This window comes from Epinephelus moara, chromosome 4 (assembly GCF_006386435.1).
Source record: "Epinephelus moara isolate mb chromosome 4, YSFRI_EMoa_1.0, whole genome shotgun sequence".
NCBI lineage: Eukaryota > Metazoa > Chordata > Actinopteri > Perciformes > Serranidae > Epinephelus > Epinephelus moara.
Genome location: NC_065509.1, coordinates 31,220,109 through 31,242,951, shown reverse-complemented (window position 1 = coordinate 31,242,951; position 22,843 = coordinate 31,220,109). Strand labels below are relative to the sequence as shown.

At 39.9% G+C, this 22,843-nt stretch overlaps 1 protein-coding gene across 2 annotated transcripts in view; it reads right to left on the bottom strand.

Annotated features, from left to right (window-relative positions):
* The window catches only part of LOC126388712 (ecto-NOX disulfide-thiol exchanger 2-like), a 264,071-nt gene that overhangs the window by 185,528 nt on the left and 55,700 nt on the right, over positions 1 to 22,843 (bottom strand). For both annotated transcript variants that reach the window (XM_050041965.1, XM_050041966.1), the window contains exon 2: positions 9,509 to 9,655. In XM_050041965.1, coding sequence (XP_049897922.1) covers positions 9,509 to 9,655 — 147 coding nt within the window. The remainder of the gene's footprint in view (positions 1 to 9,508; positions 9,656 to 22,843) is intronic.

Here is a 22,843-nt window from a genome sequence, read left to right as displayed (position 1 = left end):
AACTGTAGGGGTCAATTTCAAATTTCCAAACTTTTCCAGACTCAAATTTTCAGACTTGTCAGTATATTTTTTCTGACCATATTTGATATCTGATTACAAATAGCCAGGCTCGGAAAACTTGCATTTACCCACTGTGGCCGCTCCGTCCCCACTTCTACGCAGAAATGTTCCACTGTCAAATATCTCAAACCGACGACGAACTGATGCTACCTGTACTCATATTATTTTATATAATCATATACAGTATTGCATAAATAATATACTATTATTGTTGTTCTCTCCATATTTTTTAGTCTGTTTTATAAATGATAACCAAAAAATCAATTTAAAAAAGTTAATTTAACTTTCACAGCATCTGCACAGCCTTGTCTATTCACTGTGTCCATGGAAACAATGATAAATGCAGCCATAAAGGTTTCTTAATCTAGAGAAATTAGTCAGTACTTTTCTAATAACTACACCACCGCATAACTTACAAATGTTCAGTAGGAGTTTGCGTCTAGTCCATAAACTGGATAAATAATCAACGTGGCTACCGTGATATCACCCATTGGTTTGTGTACTCCCGTTTTGGAGCCTTGAGTTTGCCATTTTGGCCATCACCATCTTGGTTTTTGGAGCCAGAAGTGACCGTATTTGGGTGAGAGGCTGGCGCTGTAGAGGAGTGAGGGGTGGATCTGACTGAGAAGCCGAGGACACTATCGGCAGACAGCCTGTCACTCAAAGTGGCTCGCCCTTAGTGATGCATCACTTCTGTGTTAGCTCCATTTTTCAGGCTCGGAGGATGCTGCTTGGTTCAGTCACACACCATACTTCTTGCCTTATATTCAACAACATCAAGCTTATCTGTTACACAGTCTCACACAGTGGTAAACATTTTAGCTGTGCTGGCTGCCTTCTCCAAATGCTACAGTATGAAAAATAGGCTGCTTGTATGATCAATTTATTTTTTTAGAAAAGTAGGGGTAATAGTCTGGAGACACAAATACTGTTTCATATTTCCTTTTTTTCATATTTATCCAGACCTGGAAGCTATTAAAATCAAATTCTGAACTTTTCCATACTTCATAGGAACACTGTGGTGGTGTGGTGTTAAAGCATCAAGTAGCATTAGATTGAAAAACTCAAGTATAAGTACCATAAAACTGTACAATTGTAACTGCAACACTTCTTGAGTAAATACTTACAGGAGTTAACTTTTACCACTAATAAATCAGTCAGACCAGAAGTTGTTCTTCCAGCAATAATCCATGTTTACTTTACCTTAATATTGTTGACCAGTGACCAAGCAGCTATAAAGACACCTACCTTTATTTACAGTTCACTCAGCCTTCCTCAAAATCGTTATTATGGTGGCTCTTAGAAAGGCTAATGCTAGAAACACACTTTGTTTTAACATTTTTTCTTCTTTAGAACACATGTCTGAAAGTATAATTTTGCTGCTTAATCATCCCAGGCTGAATTATCTGCAGTAACAGCCTCAGTTGTGGTTTCAACATAGTAGCTCTACTGTATTTCAAATGTGCTCCAGTCGAACACTGTCATAGAAACAGGCTCATTATAAAAAAGGCTTCTCAACAAAGACAGCCGTCTGAGGCTTCTGTCAAGCAACAGTTTCAAATTAAAAGCACAGTCCTGGAGAGCGCACTGTATTGCTTCTGGTGCAATAAGACAGGTGTTGATTTGCGAAGCTAACCAGGAGCACATCGCATGAAACTGCTATTGATCCAGTCAATGGGTGAACTCATGCTCCTCCAACACACCAGCAGCTGTGTAACTGCTCACTCTGCTCACTTTATTTTGTTAAATCACAACAGAACTGCAAAGAGAAGACCATCGTGGACTGCTGTGAAATGCTGAGACCAATGAAAAAATGGATAATTCAAGCAGTTTGTACAGGGACCCTGAGGCAGTCTTGGTTATGCACTGTGAAAAGAGGGAAAAGTGCAAGAGTGAATAATGGAAAGTGTTGTATCTAACTTCTGTATAGATGAACATCTATGGATTTTGAGACTGAAAAGATGATAATGTGTTACACTACCTTCATTACACACTTGAAAAATATTTTCTTACTCAGTACTATAAATTTAATAACAATTGGTGTTGCATGGTTGGGATATCAACCTATAGAGCTTTGAACAACTGACCCTTCCTAAGTCCTGCACCTTTTCGCTCTGTACTCCAATAAGAGTTGCACAAGGTTGAAACAGAGCAGGACTTTGGTCAACTGTCCCTTTTCCAGTTAAACATAGATATGCTATGTGCCAGGCTTGTCTGTGTTGTAAAAGAAAACCAAAATTTGAAGATGGTTAAAAGATGTGGCCGGGTACTGTCACAAACTTTCTGTACACATTATATTGTATATAGTCACAAGTTAGCTAGTGTTAGCAAAATGCTAGCAAACTAGGTAGCTAACAGATAGCTGCATCAAGAGAAGTTCGCCTGAAGCGAGATCACCAAAGTCAGCCAGGTTTGCTTCCTCCTTAGTTCTGTGGTAACGTTATCTGGAGAAGGACAGATAGGTTGCTGATATATTTTTGACATGACATGACTTATCATGAGCCAGATCCAGGCTAACGTTTCTCTGTTTATATTACCTCTATAAGGCTGCATAAAAAGGGACCAACGTTAGGTCAGCACCATGGTCTGGAGTCAGTATGAATACAAACTACTTTCATGATCTGAGCAATGTTGACTGAGAGTCTTATCATCCTCGGTTGGTCGGAAGATTCAATATGTGTCTTTTTACCTTGTTCATAACATCCTTCCATCACATAGTCCTTGGGTTTGCCTCTTGAAGCTATACTGCCTGATGCCAAGAAACTATCTGATAACAGCAGCTAGCAGAATTGCCATGTTTCTTTTTGTCAAGCTTGTCCAACTTGGGAACTAAGGAGGGTGGGACTCGTGATCTCATTACGGTGGTCTTTACAACAGTCTGTTAATCACCACCAATAGGTTTGATTTTTTCAGCCTTAAAATTAATCCCTTACATATGCAGACAGGTTAACTCAATAATAATAACTCAATAATAGCTGGCTCTATGAATATCAGTGACAGTTGATCAATCCACCACTTAGTCAAAACTAAAACACTGAAACAACTTTCAGATGGACTGTCATGAAGTTTGGTGCAGATATCTTTGGTTCCCAGAGGGTATATCACGGTGACTTTGGTGATCATCTGACCTTTTATCTTGTGTGACCATGAGGTTAACATTTGGGCTTTTGAGTTTGATGTCTTTACAGCTATCAACTGGAAAGGGCATAAAATTGGAGACAGACATTAATGGTCCCCTCAGAAGTTTCCATTTGTCCTGGTTTATGACGAAATACCTACAAAACTAATGACAATATGCTTTGTTGTTGGTGCTAATTAGCAAACACTGGCATGCTAAAATGATAAGAAATATGGTGATCATGGTAGAAACAATACCTGCAAAACAGCATTTATATCAAATGACAACTTAACACCCAGTGGTGTGGAGGTGTGGAGAATTCTGGAACATCTCAGGATGGAGAATTTGGATAAACTGCAGAGCTGTATTATTTTTCAACAGGATGTTTGTTTTTTGTCAATGTGTTAGATCATAAATACAGTCTCTGAGTACACCGGTCTGGGTAATTACACCGCCTTAATGAATAAAAGTATGAGAAAAATACAAGAATATCATGTGGTGTGTGTGTGTGTGTGTGTGTGTGTGTTTCGACAGGACCACATGCCTTTGTCCTTCACTATGTGTATCTAATGAAGTGCCAAATGTAACGAGATAAATCTATCCATTAGAGTCCCTTAACGAGACTAAATCCACATGGCTGCTAATGAGTCGGTGCTCCATCAGTCGTCCTCAGAGGGCTGGAGGATCTGACTGAAGCTGGAGACGACCCGGAGCCAGACAGAATCACACCCTCTAAGCCAGTAAATCCACGGCTCCAGCTGTTGCAGACCTCCATCATTTAGCTGCCAGTCCTTCAGGGAGTGACTTCAAGTTAGCGAGCAGCTACAACAGATAGAGAGTGGACTCATAGCCGGCGCAAGGAAACACTAATCATCTGTAATCATTGATCTGCCATGACTGGGCCATAGTCATTAGCCTGATGCAACATTGCTCTATAGAATTTACTTGTTACTGGGCTATCATTAGCTTTAAACACATGTTTTCTACACAGGCACTACATGCTGTGCAACAGCATGTGGTCATGGTAACAGTTCAGGTCTGAAATACTCAAGAAAGTGAAGTTATTCAAATAATAAAAATCCTTAATTTAAATTCTTTGCTTCAGAGCCTTATTTCACTCATGGAAGTATTATATAGCAAACAAGGCCATGTACATTCATCACTGTCACACTAAGACCTGATGCTGTGTATTGACCTTCCAAGTAGAAAATGGAGCAAAGAAAAAGGAAGAAGCTAGAAAGGCAGAACTTGCCAGTAATAACACCAGAAACCATTAAACTTCTGGGAGCATTTCAATTTGAAAGCTGCTGTAGTGACCCTGCAGCTGCATGGCAGCACTAGCTAAGGGCTAGTGCAGCAACATATGGCTAGTTTGCCTACAAGGACTGGCATCCACCAGTGCCATACCAGTTTCAAGAGACACCTGCCAGTGCTTGGTGGTATCTGTAAGAGCAGCAGGGGTGTCATGCAGTGGATAAGAAGAACTGCAGTGGCATCCAAACAGATTTATATGCCACTGAAACAACACTCATAGGTGTCACCACATTAACATAGCTCATGCCACTTCCTTGTAGATTCTGTTTTTATCACTTTTATTAATATGCAGTTATAAATATGCCAACTGAGATCTGGCTGACTTGATATTCTCATATTCATTCTGGCTTTCTAAACAAGAGTCTACAACCATGCTAGCAGTTCTGTGAGGCTATCATTAGGCACAGTAAACTCAGTTTGCTAACATGCTCACAATGACAATACAGGTTGATGTTTACCAGGTATATCCATGTTCACCATGTTAGTCTAGTGTGTTAACATGCTAACATTTGCTAATAAGCACTACACATAGTTTAGCACAGTTAAAGCTGCTAGGATTGTCATTTGTTATGAAGGTATTCAGTCATAAATTTAGATGTGTCACTAACGTGGAAATGAAATCCATTTCCCTGACAATTTCCCTGTAAGGTTTCCTGTTGGTTTTCCTAGAAGCTGCGAGGAACTGCAGCGAGATGAGTGATCATGATAGTTGTGCACTTATCCTGCTTTAATGGCACCTTCATTATAATAGTGTATTATAATATTGTTCATAACTTGACGAACTGACAGAGAGAAAAATAATGGATAAGTGACTTTGCTCTCTATCTCTAAGATGGAAGGGGAAAAAAGCTGGGTGGCTTTTCCAGTGACAGATCAGATTTGAGCTCCACAAAGGCTTTGATCTTAAGGCTTTCTGACAGGCTTTAATCTGAGCAGACCACACACACACACACACACACACACACACACACACACACACACACACACACACACACACACACACACACACACACACACACACACACACACACACACACACATCTTTTCATTGAAGCCACACTATATACAAAATTGACTTCATTTATATCCAGCTGTCTGTTTGTGGTTTTGAGGAAAGTCAGTACAGTGACAGTGCTTTAGTGAAGTCTTCCAGAGGACACTGTGGTTGATGAATAACAAGATGGTGTCTATAAAAAAGGAAAAAATAAATGTGAAAACCATGCTAAGCTCATCTGTTTTCCTCTATGCACAAATTTTGATGAGTCATGCTGTACTGTAACTCTGGGACTCTGCTTTTTATGCCCATTGAGGCTGTTGTCACAAAGGTCGCTTTTCTGAACGTGCCTGCTGCACCTTTTCTTTTATTTATTTTCACTGGGTTCGTTGCGGCAGGTGTACGTCTCCTCCAAATTCAGTTTCCTGAACAAAGCAGGGACAGGATGTGGAAAGGAGAGGACATTGAAACAAGAAGACAAAAATGATAAAAACTGAGAAGAAGCTGAGTTTATTCGTGTTAAGACACCATTGGTTGTATTATCAGAGTGAGACAAAATGACAACAGCAGCACCTGGATGGAAGATAGTAGCCTCGCATCTGAAAAACATGATTTGAGTCCTACATAAAAAGTGGTAAAAGACAAACAGGGGCTGCAGAACAGCCAGGCAGGACCAAAGTTTGTACACCTCTGCAGCAGGTGTAGATTTACAGGTCACAATATTAGATTAAAAAGGGTTAAGGGTTAAGGGTTAGCTGATAGGAGTTATTATTAGTTATTCAAACTACCTGGTGCAACTTATCCAGGTGTGGAGGAAAATGTCATTTAAGTGTTGTGCTGTTGTTCTGCTTTGTTCATATGGCCACTGCTTTGTACTGTAAAACACAACTCAAAAATGCTCTCCCAGACATGCCCTGCCCTTCCTGTGAACCTGCCAAAACCCTATCGATGACTCCAATCATATTGATGGAACTAGGGCTGCACAGTATATCCTTTTTTATGAACCTTTTTTAAAAAAAATATATATATAATTAATGCCTTTTATGTTCAGTTTAATGTTCACTTTGTTCAATAGAAGAATGTTGGAAACAATTTTCTTTACTCTTAATATTCATCAAGCACGTTGTTGTATTTTCACACGATACTGAAAGCAGCAGAAAGGCAGAACTGAGTACACTTCTCATGTCATCATATCATCATAGATCTGCCCTCTGTAACATTGTTCACGTCTGTGTGAAAACCTGTCTGTTGTTGTTGCAAAATCCTCTGCCTTTTACCATGTTTGACTTTGCACTGCAGCAGCAAAATAACACAACTCTTCTGCTTTAGATGAGCCATCCTCAGACTCTTATAGATTCAGCTGATTCAACCCAACGACTGAATTAGTTTGCAACAAAAAGACACAAACACAGACATATTTCCATTTAACCTCAATTCAGCTCTAGTTCTTGAGCCAGTTCCATTTAGGATTCCTGGAACCTCAGTGCTTTCCAGAAAACCAGCCTGAATTTCCACCAGTTTTGCACAGAACCATCTTGTGTCATCGGCAAAGTGTGTTGCACAACACATAATGGAAGAAAACCGTAGCAAAATCAAATATTACTTTGATTAATTGCAAACTTGTGTTCTGTCTTTACAGATATATTTTTTATTTTTTGACTTTTACCAAAAAACAAGTATAGACCACCTAATAAATAATAAGACGACTGCATGTTCTATCATATTGATTATTCTGTACACACAACATCTACTGCACATCTGTCCATCCAGGGAGAGGGATCTCTCCTCTGTTGCAGTTAAAGGGTTTCTGGGGAAATTTTTGCCTTATCCAAAGCAAGGGCCTCAGGCCTGTGTCTTAAAAGGGGGACCCCTAGTGGGTCCTCAGAGTTACTGCAGGGAGGCTGCCAAATTTCATTAAAACGTGTCTGAGAATACACATTAACATTGATCCAACATAACAAAGAGCTGCGGACAAACATTAACAAAGATAAATTGAACTATTTGTAAAACCTAATAACAGGCTGTTCGCCACCTAATGCAATCATGTCAGCTAGCTAATGATAAATCACCACGCGTCACTTTTTTTTCTATTCCTATTCATAATGGGAAGGAGAGCTAGTTAGCTAACAGTTTGGTTGAAATATACTGGCCAATTAGCTGCATTATTATTCCAAATGTACGGACATTCTTGTGAGCCGCAATGGATCATGTTGTAACTTTTCGAGCAAGAGACTCTGACACACCGTCTGCCTCAGAAACCCCCTGCCAAAGTGGAGAGCGTAAAGCTAACACACCTAGCCTCGCTACATCTGCTTAGCAACTAAGGCAAACTGCAATCAAAAGAAGACTGGAAAATATTCAGATAATTATCTCAAGTGCAACTCAGTTTTATACAATATATGTAGGTGGTCCCTGCTACGTCTCTCTTTGAGCTAAGGGACCCTTGGCCTGAAAAACACTAAAGACTCCTGGTCCAAAGACAGAGGGTGTTGTATGCTCTTCAGACTGTTAAGCCAACAGGGTAAATTTTGCAACCTGTGATATTGGGCTACACTATATAAGCAAAATTTGCTTGACTTAGTATGTTAAGTAACTAATTTTCTGGATTAGCCAGAAACAGATATTTCCCTTTGGTTATTTCATCTGTTAACAATTTATGTTTATTATGCAGGATTTATCCATATAAACCAATCTTAAATACTGTTAAAACTGTCTTTAATGTTTATCCATTCATCTTTGTTTTAAGTTGCTTACTGCTTATGTGTGCAAGAAGGTTTGAGCAAATCCCAGCATGCACTTGGTGAGAGGCACTGTACACCCTGCACATACCCTGGACATGTTCAGCAATTTTAAAGATATATTCATCAGCTCTTTTCTATCATTATGGAGAGACAAGGTATAATTTTGCACTGAAAGGCAATCTCAGCTGCCTAAACCTTTGTTTGTTCAAGCTTTAAAGGAATGGCCCTCGGAGGGTCAGTCCCGTTGTTGACAGGGGAGAAACATTATTTACCTTATATAATTGGTAACGCTAGCCAGCTGTGAGACTGAAAGAAAGATGGGTCGTGTGCAGATTCTTTCCAGGTGGACTACCTTATCACTACCTCTGGGAATTAAATCTATAACAGCACAAAGCACACACAGATCTTTGATGGAATTGTTGGCGACTGTATTTGGCAGGAGAAAAATGAGCCATTTAGCCGGCTAGTGCGAGGTTCCACGGGCCATGTTTGACGATGAGTACCACCAGTGAGTAAGATGTGCCCTGCAAGTGCTGATATTAGTTAATTTGGAGCCCCTGTGTATCTCTGCCAGATTGTAAATCCAGACCAATTAGTGTCACCCCGACAGATGAAAACATGGAGCAACACCTCTCTGTCTTAAGGGCCCTCTTCTTTCTACTGCTCATAATGCAATTAATTAGAAAGCCCTCCTTTAATTAGACAACACACTGGCCCTGATTAAAATTAGGCTCATTGGGTGAGCTTTTGCACACACACACACACACAAGCAGAGACTACAGTGCATGCAGGCACACATAAAGAAATTGCCACAGTATTTTGGGCATAGCAGGTCAGTATGTGTGTAAGAGCTGGGGGCATGTGAGGTTTTGATTGGCGGGACTGTTGGCATGGTGAGAGGCAGGCGGACGTGAAATCTCCGACGTGCAGCTTCCTGGTTTTAGCCGGGTGACCTCCAAACAGTCCAGACAAGCAGCACCGCAGGCTACAGCGAGCTAATCAAAAACAGCAAAGACCAAACAAGGCTACCTCTTTCAGACTGTCTCAAAATAACAGGATTAAAGTTTATCTCTCACCAGCAGTTATTTGATGCTGGTAGCATTTAAATTACATTCCATCAGGAAACACACAACCAGACAAAGTGGGACAGTGTAATTCCAGGTAGGGTCTGTGTAGCACAACACATAATACTATTGGGGCATTACTGAAAAGCCAGAAAGGACAGGTTTCTTTATTCTTTTGTGTCATGATGTTACTATAGAGAGGTAGCACTGTCAGTACCTGGAGGCAGGCTGGTCCTTTTCCTTTTCTTGCTGTTTTCAGCAGTGTTTTCCAGAGAAGGACACTCTGACATGAGCGGCCCATTGGAGCTGTTGAAGTGGAGAGGGTCGTTGTTGGATGTTGGGTCAAAGGGCAGAGCGTTGAGCCCTAAAACATGACAACAGAAAACACGTTAGATGAGATGACACAGCAGTGTACAATCAGCTGTTGTCAAACACAGTGATCTGTATCTTAAAGGCGTGTTAAAGGTGAAAAGATTTTGCTTCCTAGTAGTAGAAAATAACCATTATTTGAGCATAACTGCAGGGATCTGACAGAGCTTTCTAATCAATGTCACTGAGTCATGAAATGTTCCGCATGCTGCAATTTTTGCCTTTCAACATCTGACCTTCTGACATGCTGATTGTTCGTTTTATTGAAACAGGCTATGAAACCATGTTACTAGATTGAATGTAATGGAGGTTTAGACTCAAGTCACATGACTTGGACTGTCACAGATTTGATGACTTTAGACTGTTCTTGACAAAATCAAATGAGACTTCCAACTCAACTTGGACTTTAAAACCAATGACTTGGCTTGATACCTTACCCCAAGCCCAAAGATTAAAAAGTATGTTATTTAATATATGTGCCACAAATCAATTAATTTACCTTTATTTCCTGAATCACCTACATTAACGCAATTTATTCCCAGCAATTCGACACTTACTTCCCCAAATCAACTTTGTTTGAAACCAATCCAACAGCATGTAGTCAAGCTACAGGAGAGAACTATGAGGGAATATGAGGTTATCTATTTTGAACCTTGCAAAAGTACTCACTGTGTTGCCCTGTCATAGCAGCTGATGCCTTACGGGCAATGTTCTATTTTGTACCTTATTTGTTTTCTGTTGTTGTTTTTGATGTAAAATTTGTAGTATATTAAAAAGCCAATGAACACACTTGTTTAAAAAAAATTGATATATTTTTACTCTGTTGTTAAAATATCATTAGATTTGGTGAAGAGTGCATTATGACTTGTTTAGGACTCAAAACTCAAATTTAAGACTTGAGACTTGACTTGGGACTTGTCATTCTTGATGTGGGACTCCACAGCAACTTATGACATACTTGTGATTTGCAAAACAACAACTTTGTCCCACCCATGCAAGATACCATTGACTGTCTCATGAAAAAACTACCATGACACACTTTTCAAGACTCTTAGCTGAACCAGAGAACTCTGAAGTATTTTTGCAATGGTATGTTGGATGTCTACGCAACACACATTACAAAACACCCTTTTTCATGGTGACCTTTGCTCCCCATTATCTTTTAAAATGATGTTACAAAATTAAAAATGAGGACAGTTAACGTCTGAAATACTGTGTGAAGATATCTGATTAAAAGCCCAAGTTATTAGACAGCATTGACATTTCTCTAGCAGTAATGTCAATAACAAAAGTTCTTAAAAACATGACAGACAGACAGAATATAATGAGAAAAAAAGAAGTGGCTATGAATCCTAATAAAATATCTATCCTGAGATGCTGGCCTGACTTTCTAGATCTTACCTCAAAAGTGTTATTAATGCGGGCAGACACACTCACACACACACACACACAGAGACAGGCACATAATATGACTCATCAAAATATAAAAAGAGCCTGGGCTTTAATGCAAATCAACCAAATCTGCCTAATGGTTTTGAGCCCATATTCTCTTCTATAAATACTTTAATTTTCACCTGCTCATTTTCTTATTATTCTGTTCCTTTAACAGACTCAATAGTCTGACACAGGATAGAGAAATAAGTCATCCTTGAGTAATGGTTACAACAACAATGGAGAAGTTATTTTCAAACCCCATGGAATGACAAGCAACGCAGTCTAAAACATCAGCTATTGTTCCTCTAATAAGAAAATTATACGTGCATGTATGCCTGTTTATACGGTTATTCTGAGGAGGGCTGGAAGACACCAGGTCCATACTAATGTGAAACATATCAGCTCCTAAATGACACCTGTTTGTGCATGTCTCTGTTTTTAAATGGAATAAAACAGCCCTGGATGATGGCGAGTGAATTCCCATCTCTCTGTCAGCTTTATTGATTGCTCACAAAGGGAATGAGGTGCAATTTAAGGTATCAACACAGACACTGTCCTGTTTACCTCCAAACATACTTTTTTTGTTGTTTGTGAGTTTGCTGTCCTTTGCAGTTAACTTTGTGCTTGTGTTAGAGAGAGACTGATATCATTTTTGTCCCTCACAGATCACAGACATAATGATATGACAAATTATTTGACGGATGATGTTTATTTGCATTTTTCATCAAGTAATTAGCATAACTGATGTGATGGTGGAGCTGCAGTGTAGGGTCAAAATTACACATTCAAATTTGATCTCTGAGCTTCCTTTTGACACTGACATCAATCCCATGTGAAAATCTTGTTTGAAAAGTACATATGGGGAGCGTTAATGTTTCATTGACCTTTTATTTTTTAAGTTACGTGATTAGAGCGACTCTATCAAATGATCAGAAGACTGTTTTCTTACCGATTTTCTCTTCACTTTCTTTAAAGATCCCTTTGTTTCAAAATTTGTTTTGTTATGTTTATGTTCCCTAAAATGTCTAAATTTCACTACACTGACTTGTGTCTGTGCAAGGTTTGAAGAGATTTAAACATACACCAGGCAAGCTGGAGAGGGTACGTCACAAATTCAAAAGCCAATCACTACACATTGAAAAGAAGGAAACGCACAGACAGGGCGGCAGACTTGGACACCACACAAAGAAACCTGAAATCTCCAGCACAGAGTGGACTATATGGTAAAATGGTAAATGAACTCTACTTGTATAGCGCCCTTCTAGTCTTCGGAACACTCAAAGCATTTTTTACCATGTCACATTCACCCATTCACACACACATTCACACACTGGTGGCCGAGGCTACCATACATGGTGCCACCTGCTTCTCAGTAGCCGTTCACACACCGATGGAACAGCCATCGGGAGCAATTTGGGGTTCAGTATCTTGCCAAAGGATACTGCCGATCTTCCGATTGGTGGATGACCAGCTCTACCTCTGAGTAGAGGTAATATAAAAATCTCAAAAAAGCATGAAAAATTAAAGATGCTAACTACACTTACCATTCTGATACCTTTGCTAGTCATCGTTTTTGGTGCACAACAGACTCCTCATCTGAGTCTGGGTCTGACTGAGGCACAAACATGGATGGCTCAATCTTTCCAATGTTTCGTCTAATGCTAACACTAACCATCTTGATGCACACTGCTCTTTCACTGATACTAGCACTTATCTCCCATAACCAAACCTTTGTCCACACTTCATTTTAGCACTGTGCCAGTGTTGCACGAACAGAAAGCAAAAGGGCAGCAGTGGTGTGCCGGGCAGAGGTCAGATTTAGAATTTCTCAATGGGAAAACAGTAGCTGTGCTTAGGTTTATTTTCTACTTTTCATTTGGGAGAACCATGTAAAACAAAATGTTTATCATAGCAGAGTATTTTTAAAAGCTTCAAAACGGGTCTGGAGGGTAATTTTATACAAAGGCATATTTAGAGCTTCATCTGGTATCCAGTGCCCGTATCATCTTGCAGCAGGAAACAAAACACTTGAAGGCATCTGGACACAAAATCCAATTGAAAATTGTTTTACAAAATGTTTTATTTTGGTAGAAATTGTGAAAATATATTGCGATACTAACTAGAATTGATACAGCTCAGTTTTATCTATGTCTCTAACATACATGGTGAAATTTGATTTTTTTTTTTTCTTCCCACACTTTAAGACCATAGACTACATGTACCTTCATTTCATTGTATTTAATTAGTAAATCTTTGAGTTTCCTCTTCGTTTCCTGTGCAGAAGTTTAAATACTTCCTCCTCTTTTGTAGTCCCTGGTATGAATAGTGATGAGCCACATTTGCTGCAAATGTGGCAACATTTTCCCTGTAATTTAGATTACAGTTCATCATCAACTCATATTGTACGCGTTTGTATTCGTCCAATTATGAACAAAAATGCTCTGCTAATGTACACTGTTCAAACTTTGATATTTCTTTTGTTCTGACAATTAGCCTGAGGCATCTTTTTTTCTTTGTATTTAATAAGTTTACTTGTGCTTTGTTCAGTCCTCTCCTTCCCCTTTTCTTCAGTGTAACTACTGCACATCAGAATTCACGGAAAGGTGCCAGCAGACGCTGACATGAGATTGGCTTCATGCATTTATGGATGCGCCTCACCCTCTATATCACTGTTATGTCTCATTCTATATATTGACAAGACCAGGTCCATAATGTGTTTACAAGGGATTTTAATAGCTGCCTTCATTCAGCTGAGCCTCTTCCCCATTCACTGTTAGACAAGGACTGATGGGGCTTTTCTCTGCATGATCTTTCACCAGTTTGTCTCTGTGTTTCGCTGCGTTTCTGTGGGCTTTTCCTCCGTCTCTGTGCATATGTGGTACGTTTTTATGCAAGTCCATATCTATCTATCTATCTATCTATCTATCTATCTATCTATCTATCTAATGGTTTCAGAAACAGTCATAAAACTTTTCTTTATACCTCTATAGCACAAAGGTATTAACAAACGGGGGATACCTCAAATGTATTGGAATTACAGCAACTTAAAGGACCAAGAGTTCAAACTCTGATATTAGAAGCATTAGTCAACAACAATATGTTTGCCTGTTAGAGCTAATAGTTACAGTGAAGTCATATTTTTCAGCGGGGGAGCAAAAAGACAACAGCTACACATTTATTTTGCAATGTAGGTGACTAAAAGGCACGAACACATTGTTGTTATAGTGCAGGGTTATCAAGAAAGAAGTCTGGAAATGTATACACTTTTAGTGAGATGAATAGATTAGTATTCCAGGTGGAGTGGGAGCAAGGTTCAATACTGGCCACTCAGCTCTGCTCATCCACTTTTAAAAGCAACAGACAGTTTCTTAATGGGCTAAATGCTGAGTCCAGCCCGGCTTCTCCTGAGAGAAAGTGTTCACGTCTGTGTCTGGGAGTAGGGTCCCCAGGTTTTCTGCATATAATGGTAAAGTTTATGTAAAAATTCTGTTATTTTAGAAGACCATAATGTAGTTGTGTATGGGCAACAACTTCGTAGCTTTATGAAAATGTGGTTTTACTGTTTCATGTTTGTAGTTGTTGTTCTTTTTCTATACTAAAGTGATTAAAAGGGTTACATTCAGTTACCCATGTTGGGTGTATTTACATGCATATTGGTTTTATATTAATACCTATAGAATTATCCAGAATTATCCAACCAGAGATATCATGTTTTTTATTCCATGCATTTTTCTTCCATGTCAAAACTGGATGCCTACATTACCAACAATGCAACTCAATCACTGACAGTTCAATTAGAGATTTAGGTATGATGTGCAAGTCGCCGATAATGTAGCCTTGAGCCTCAAGCAGAGATAAGGAGCGGGTTACAGACTTCTGATAACCTCACTACTTTTTCTCTTTGTCAACAGACCCAGGGTTTTCTCATTTTCAAACTTGTAGTCTCCAGACCCGATCAATCAATCAACCAATCAATCAATCAGATTTCACGCAGCTCACTCTGGAAAGCCTTTAGACAACTTTTTTACATATGCAGTAGCACTCCTCAACACCTGTAAACTGACTTGTGTAAAATTGGTGGTTCCCCTGTAATTGATATTCTATGTTGCTGCTGATTATTTTTCTGTTGATAGACTTTAAGTGACTTCTATCAAAGTAAGATAAGAAAAAAAATCAAGAAAAGGGATCTGAGTGAATTGAACACATCCATGTTTGCGCCTCCTCTAATTACAGCCATGAAACGAACAAAAAAAACAACACTTTTTTGCCTTTGAGATAAGACGTAATCTCAGCAGGCAGAAACACAGGCGCAATTTCATGCCAATATGATTACCAAAATTGCAGCGTGCCACCTGATTCGCATAAACATCATCACAGCTGCGTCACTTGACTTCACATTTAGCGTATGAAGACAGTGATCATTAGAAAATGAACAAATCAAAGTACAATGAAATCATTTTTGCAGGTATTTCTGTTGCAACCATCACCTGAGAGCAGCGGTGCTGTATCTAGAGTCTGTTTACCCTCAGTCCCCTTTGTAAACACAGTTCCTCAAATTAACTCTGTTGCTTTCCTTTTTGGAAAACAGAATCCTTATCAAAACCTTCCTCTGACAGTACATGTGAATACTAATGCAGGTATTCACGCCTGGTTGAGCCTGCGCCAGTATTTCTCCCCAAAAAGTCCTCCACCTCTCTGCTGTCTGTGTAACGCAACTGTCTGGGGTTACATCAAACACACCTACGCACACCCTTTCACTGACTGCATCAGTCTCTCTTTCCTGAGATGTCTGCAGCCCATCAACATCCATCTGTCTGGGACTTCTCTCTTTCTCTCTGGTGCCACATGACAGACCGAGCAAAGTGTCAGTTAATCTTCTGTTGCTGATTTGATATTACCGCTGTCAGTCTACAAACTGATCTTTGTCAGCATTTTATCCCAGACATTCAAAGGCATAAATAAAGGGAACATGAGGGCCAAAAGATCAGAGTTTGTGATTCAGACAGAGGAAGACAGAGTAGGTATGCACACGGGGGTGCTGCTAGAATTTCTGGGCCTGGAAACATGTAGCCCCACCCTGACGTGTCTTACATCAAAAAGCAACCCCTCGCCACTCTAAACAACCTCTGGAAATGTGTTGTTTTTTAGATGTAGGCCATGTTTGTGCAGATTTTGGTGCATTGTGTGGATGTGTTTTTATTGAGCTATAATCTGTATCTCCTCTCTCCATCTGTGTCCAGGCAGATGGATATGTGCATTTTTTCCTCCAAAGGCCTTAACCTGAATTGCCTACACTGCAAGGCAGTGCCACTATCACTGGAGGTGGGCAGACATATTCTGGAAGGAAGCACAAACACTCTAAAAGGGGGCAAGATGAGGTTAAGGTGGTGTATAGCCAGACCCGACGGATGCATTTATGCATAAGTATCTCCAGCTATTAGCAATTTTCAGTAGTAGTGGTTCTGTACAAGTATTTTTATACCACATACAGTGCGATGCATGAAATCATACTGCTGACTACAAGTCCTGAGTGAAATTCCTCACTGCCCCATAAACAGTATGGAGTTCCTGATTCTGTGTCGAAAATTGTGAAATAGCACATTTGATGAATAATTTATGCAGCAGTGTAAAGACTCATTCCATTTTCTTTAATGTACCCTCTGATATAGCTCTCACACATTTTACATTCAGAAAGCCTCCACCTCCAATAATGGAAACATGCCTCATGCACATTTTATTTTTCGCATGTGAAATGTGCCTGTGAAGCTGGGGAGGGCAGTTTTATTTTGGTGTCAATGCATTAAAAAAAATAAAATCCCACAATAAACCTTGAGTATATTGTAATCCAAGAGGACAGAGAGATTACTAGACTTCTGCACCTCCTCTTGGCTCTGTTCTCGGGCTTTAGAAAATCTAGCCTGTGACAAGAGAAATCACAGGTCATTTCGGCAAAAAGCTGTTCTAATGTTGGAGACTCCTGCAGAGAAAGTTGCGAAAAAACTGCCCACAATGCATAGCAACCTGAGAAATTATGACAGATTTACCAAAAAGAAAGTCTACAAGAGAGTCTGACAATAAACACAAAAGCTGAATTACCGCCTTGCCTTCGTATGCCTCCACAAACCTGTCAAGCTAAACATGGACGCTTCACACACATCCTCTCCCCACCAACACAGAAGCTCTATTTTCAGAGTAGTCTCAATACTCTCAAAGTTGGCACCCAATATTAGTGTCACTAAATCAGTATGTGACCAAATGTCCTTATTTGTAGAAATTCCCTCTCGGTGTTCTTAAGATACTGCGTTTACAAGAATGAGACGGATGCAAGGTCACAGTGACCTTTGACCAACAAAATCTAATCAGTTCATTATCAAGTCCAGATGAACGTTTGTGCCATTTTTAAAAAAAAACTTTGCCTGGTGGTGTTCTTGAGATATCACATTCATGACAATGAGACGAATGTACATACATACACTCGGATGGATGGACAACCTGAAAACATAATGCTCCGGCCATGGCTATCACAGCACAAAGGCATAAAAACATTTATCCATATCAATAAAGCTTTTCAGAGGTGGAGAGAACATATTGCTAATAGTTTAGCCTTCTGCAAATGGGCACGAAGGCATACAGTTGCAGCTTCAAGTTCACTTTCATGTAGCTAACGTTTAGCTAGAGGCTCGAATCAAAGCTTGTGTTTCACCTCATTGCCTGCTACTAAAGACCACTTCACCTAGCAAAGAGCAGGCAGCAGCCCTGGAGAAGGACCTCCAGTCAGTGGCCGCAGCAGCAATAATCTAGCCAGGGCCAACCCCAGCTCTAGGGGCCAGAACAGCTCAGACTTCTTGCCAGATTAGCAATCTTTTTGTTGCTGCCATTACACATGCTCCGCAGTCCACCAGCCTGCCATGACACCTTGCATTAGGGGGTTTGAGACGGCTGAATCTGAGCTGCTAGAGCCACCGACGAAAGGTCCGTCTCGGAGCTGCTGCTGTCTGCTATCCTCCTTATGAGGCAGTCCACAGTGGCAAGGAGCAAGGCAGAGGAACTGTGGGGTGGCTTGCTAGCTACTTCTTGTCTCATTTGTGGTCTAACAACCAGGAAATGAGAGCATGGAGCATGGTAAGTAGGGGCTGAGCAAATGCGCAGCGCTCATCTCTACAATAAAAGAAGATTAAATAAATCAATGTATGTGAAACACTGGGCAACTGTATGAAACGTGTGTGTGTATGCCTGTATTGTCTGCTGGGAGGGGCTCTGCCTTTCCTAGATTTCTGCCCACTCCAGCTTTAGAGCTGCTCTAATTAATACTTTTGTCATAACAAAAGATGAAATCTGAAATGTAATATCATTTGAAGGAGGATGCTGACAGTTCCAAACCCACAGAGAATTGTTAATCAACTTAATAATCAACTTTCCAGCCTGCAATTTTACTATTTTGGTTCACTGCCACTCACTGTTAATGCAGATTAGATAAACCACTTTACTCTAAAGTTACTAAATTCAAATAAAAATAGAAATCTAATATAATTACCAACTTTTCTAGAGTGGCAAAAAACCAAGGCTGAGAGCAAAATTACATGTATCAAAGGTTCCTGTGGACAGGATTAAAAACTAGTGACAATATAGTATGTACCTTAGACCAGTAGCATACTAGGATGTTCATAATGATTTTTTTTAATAAAATAGAATGTTTAATGGAAAATTGTAGGAAAACAGTAGAAACTGGCTCATTTTCAGCTCTGTAAGAGTGTGGAATTTTTTTCTACCAGTTTGGACTTACTGATGTTTCCAGCACCTTGCCAAGACTTAGCTGGGTGGAGTGGTAGTTGTAGTGCATTATGGAAATTTGAGAGAAAAATTATAATATGCAGGAAAAAAATCAATATTAAATGAAAGTCTGAGAATATGTAATGAACATTTCAGCATACTGAATAAAACCTGAAAATATGAAACACGACTCTGACAAGACTGAATGGAATATATTCAGCAAGAAATTATATCCATGAGTCCATATCAGCTTTGTACATCTCGACACTGAAATCCTTGCTCCAACTCTATCTGCACTATATTTCTGCATGCAAGCAGCAGCAGACAAGCATTTACAGGAGGGAGGCACACAGAACTCAATACAGAGAGAGAGAGAGAGAGAGAGAGAGAGAGAGAGAGAGAGAGAGAGAGAGAGGGGACCAGGAAAGAAAACCACTTGAACCACCAATCATTAAAAAAATCGCCTCATAACAGTAACAGATCTAAACTGGCTAATGGGAGGAGATCCATGGACAACACAGGATAATGTCTGCTGAATATAATACCCCCCTTTTATAAGCAAGATGTGTCAATGCCAGACTACAAACAACAGTATGCAATTTAAAAAATCAATTTAAAACATATGGAGTACATCAGCAGCTGCACCTTGTCTTTGTCAAATTAAATTATGAATTTGACCTGATGATGCCCCTAGATAGAACATCTGTGAATCGCCAAAGTTGTTACAGTTCATCCTGATTGGGACATGGATCAATCATGTCTCATATTTAATGGCAACCCATCCAATAGTTGTTGAGACATTTCACTCAAAAGCACAAGTGCGAACCTCAAGGTGGTGCTAAAGGGGATCATCAAAAGTCATTAGGGTTCACCTTCTAGGGACCACGCATGTATATTGCACAAATTGCAATCCATCTCAAAGTTGTTGATATTTCTTAGTCTCGCCACCAGACAATCAGAGATCTCCAGCTTCTGATAGTCTGGGGACACACCTTTCTAAAGTGTGTTTAACACACCGGCGAAAACGGCCTGCAACAAAGCAACGCCTCTTGCATTTTTGAAAAGGACACGCCCTCCCGGAAATGTGCGCTCCCCCTTTTCTTGTCCGCAAGGACACAAACACACAGAGAGCTTGAAAATGGATGCTGAGAGATTTAACTCCGTTTTATCAAACGTGTGCTCAGTCCACAAAAATGTGGAAATGAAGAACTTATAGCGACTTGAGCCATTTTGTACTGCTACACGTGTTTCTAGTCGGACTATGTTTATAAGCACAAGAGTTCAGCGAGCCACCAAAGGACCGCCCTGCGGATTTACTATTGGTTCTGCAACGTAGGGAGTTTTTTTAAACTCTGAAATTGTATCCGCCCATCTAAACACAAAATCAGGGAGAAAGTCATCAGTCTTTAGTTAAGCAAAGCGTCTACAGACTGACTTGTGAGTCTAAGATATTTCAATCGGAACCAAAGCAGCAGACCAAACGACACTTCCATCTGTAGGGCTACTATGCTAATGTGGCGAAAAAACAGCAGGGGAGGTAAAACATGTTCGAGGAGATAGAGCTTAAATACATTGTGTTTACCTTTCAGTGGCTCTGATCTTTGTAAATAGTTAAATAAACCAAATAAATGTTAATAACACTGGCAGAGTAAAATGCCTGGTAAAATGCCTACGTCCCCTTTGACTACCTCTCTGTGGATTTTAGTAAAGGCTGTGAATTAATATACACCTAGAATGTTTCTAATGGAATATAATATAACCATTAGGACTAAAACTGAAACATGTCGTTGATTTATCAATTAGTTTATCTATGGATAATTATTCAGCAACTTTGATAACCATTTGAGTTAGCATCCATTTAATTTTGAGAACTCATAGAGGTCAGGGTCATGGTGAGATCAGAAGGGTAGCCCAGACATCTTTCTCTCTACCCAGCCTCTCCTGGGGGACCCCAAGGCATTCCAAGACCAGATGGGATATGTTATCCCTCCAGCATGCTCTGGGTCTGGCCTGGGGCCTCTGCCCAGTTGGACGTGTCTGGAAAACCTCTAAAGGGAGGTATCCAGGAGGAATCCTTATCAGATGCCCAATCCACCCCAACTTTTGTCAATGTGAGGAAGCATCGAAATAAACTTCTGTCCAATGTCTGAGCTTTAAAGCAAAATCTCTAACACCATGTCTTAACTGGGTGTGATGCAAGGGAGCATCAGCAGCTAAGTCAGTTTGAGTGTATTGTTTTCTATTGGACTGTCTTAACTGGCACAGTGCGACGGAGCATGGTGTAGAACATCATTTTGAGCAAAACTATTGTCAGATGTCCGGTTTCTATTTATTCCTGTTGCTTGTGTTAAAAGCGCTGCAATGGACAAGGAATGGATGTTTCAAGAGGTTATGAGGAGTTGTCTATATGATACCTCCTTCACTACAAAATTCTAAATAAGGCCCTATCTGGCTGGATGAAGATTGACAGGGAGTACTGCAGCTACAACAATGATATCTGTAAGTTACCCCTGATAGTACTGTTGTGAATAGTAACGAAATACTTACTCACCCATCTTTTCAGTTGCCACTCTAAGACAACAGCTGCTAGATAGTTTGTTTACATGATGTGACAGAGTTCCATTTTTAATGGTTTAAGAGAGTCTGTGATGTTATGCTATGTGGCGCTAAAGTCAGACGCTTGCTTGCTGTGATTACATGGTGAAAGGGAAAGCCAAGCCACCCCTCCAGGGAAACTCATTTTGGTCATCTGTATCCACAATATTGTTTCTTGGGTCACTACCAGGGGTGAAAGTAGGATGGTATGGTCTGATACTCCATACCACTAAAGACTGAATGCACATAGATGTACCAGAAGGAAGAGACAGCAGCTACCTGCCTAAATCAGTTCGGTATAGTTGGAAAGATATTCATGAAGTTGAACTTCCTGGATCAACAACTGATAAGCAAAACATTACTAAAACACAAGCAATGCCCCTTTCCAGCCATGATAGGGCAGACAACTAGCTACAACCTGATGTTCATCAATATGAGGCGTCCTCCAAGCTGGACAATAACATTGTTCTGTACAACACTGCACAACAGCCAGCTGTGAGATGAGTGTGCGGAAACCATCTGCAAAGTGCAACACCAAAAAGAGATACTACAAAAATATCTCTCACACTCTTAGACAGTACAGTGTTCCCAAAATCACTTCACACATCATGGTCTCCTGTTGGTTATACTATAGTTCTTAATTTGGAAAAATGTGCTTTTGCATAATTTAGGGCAGTTTCCACTGGAAAACATATCCAATAAATTCACTCTTACACAGTGTAGCGTGTCCAAATACTCAACAACTTCACTCTTAGAAAATTGTTTTTTGTTTTTTTATGTGCCCAATGTTTTGACAATTCAAACACAGAGACTTGTACGCTGTTAAACTGTTGTCCATGAACTCAGTTAAAATTTAATTCTAATTTAAACAACAAGACAAAATATTATGGTTTTGATTTTGACAGTTTTGACAACATTCTGTGAGACTTTCACCATTTTATATGAATCATTTGCAAGATGTTGAGTGTGTCTAATTTTGTTTCTACACCACACAGTAATTGAACAACTGAATGAGTGTGTTCAGGGATGCATGGAGGTGGGGGTGGGAGGAAAACAATGTGATGAGATAAAGGATGGGGTAGTTCTACCGGCAAGAACTTCAATCAGTTGACAATTAGAGGAAGTTGGAACGTAGATAGACCTGTACATCTGGATCTTTGGACTAGGGATGCGCCGAAATGAAAATTTGTGGCCGAAGCCAAAGCCGAATAAAATTAAACGCTTGGCCGAATACCGAGTACCGAATACCGAATATCGTTGTTTAGTTTTTCATTAGTTTTTGCAGATGAACCCCCTCCAGATTAGTGTTGTCACAGTACCAATATTGGGACCCACTGTACGATACCAATGAAAACATCATGGTTCTGAGTAGTATCACGATACC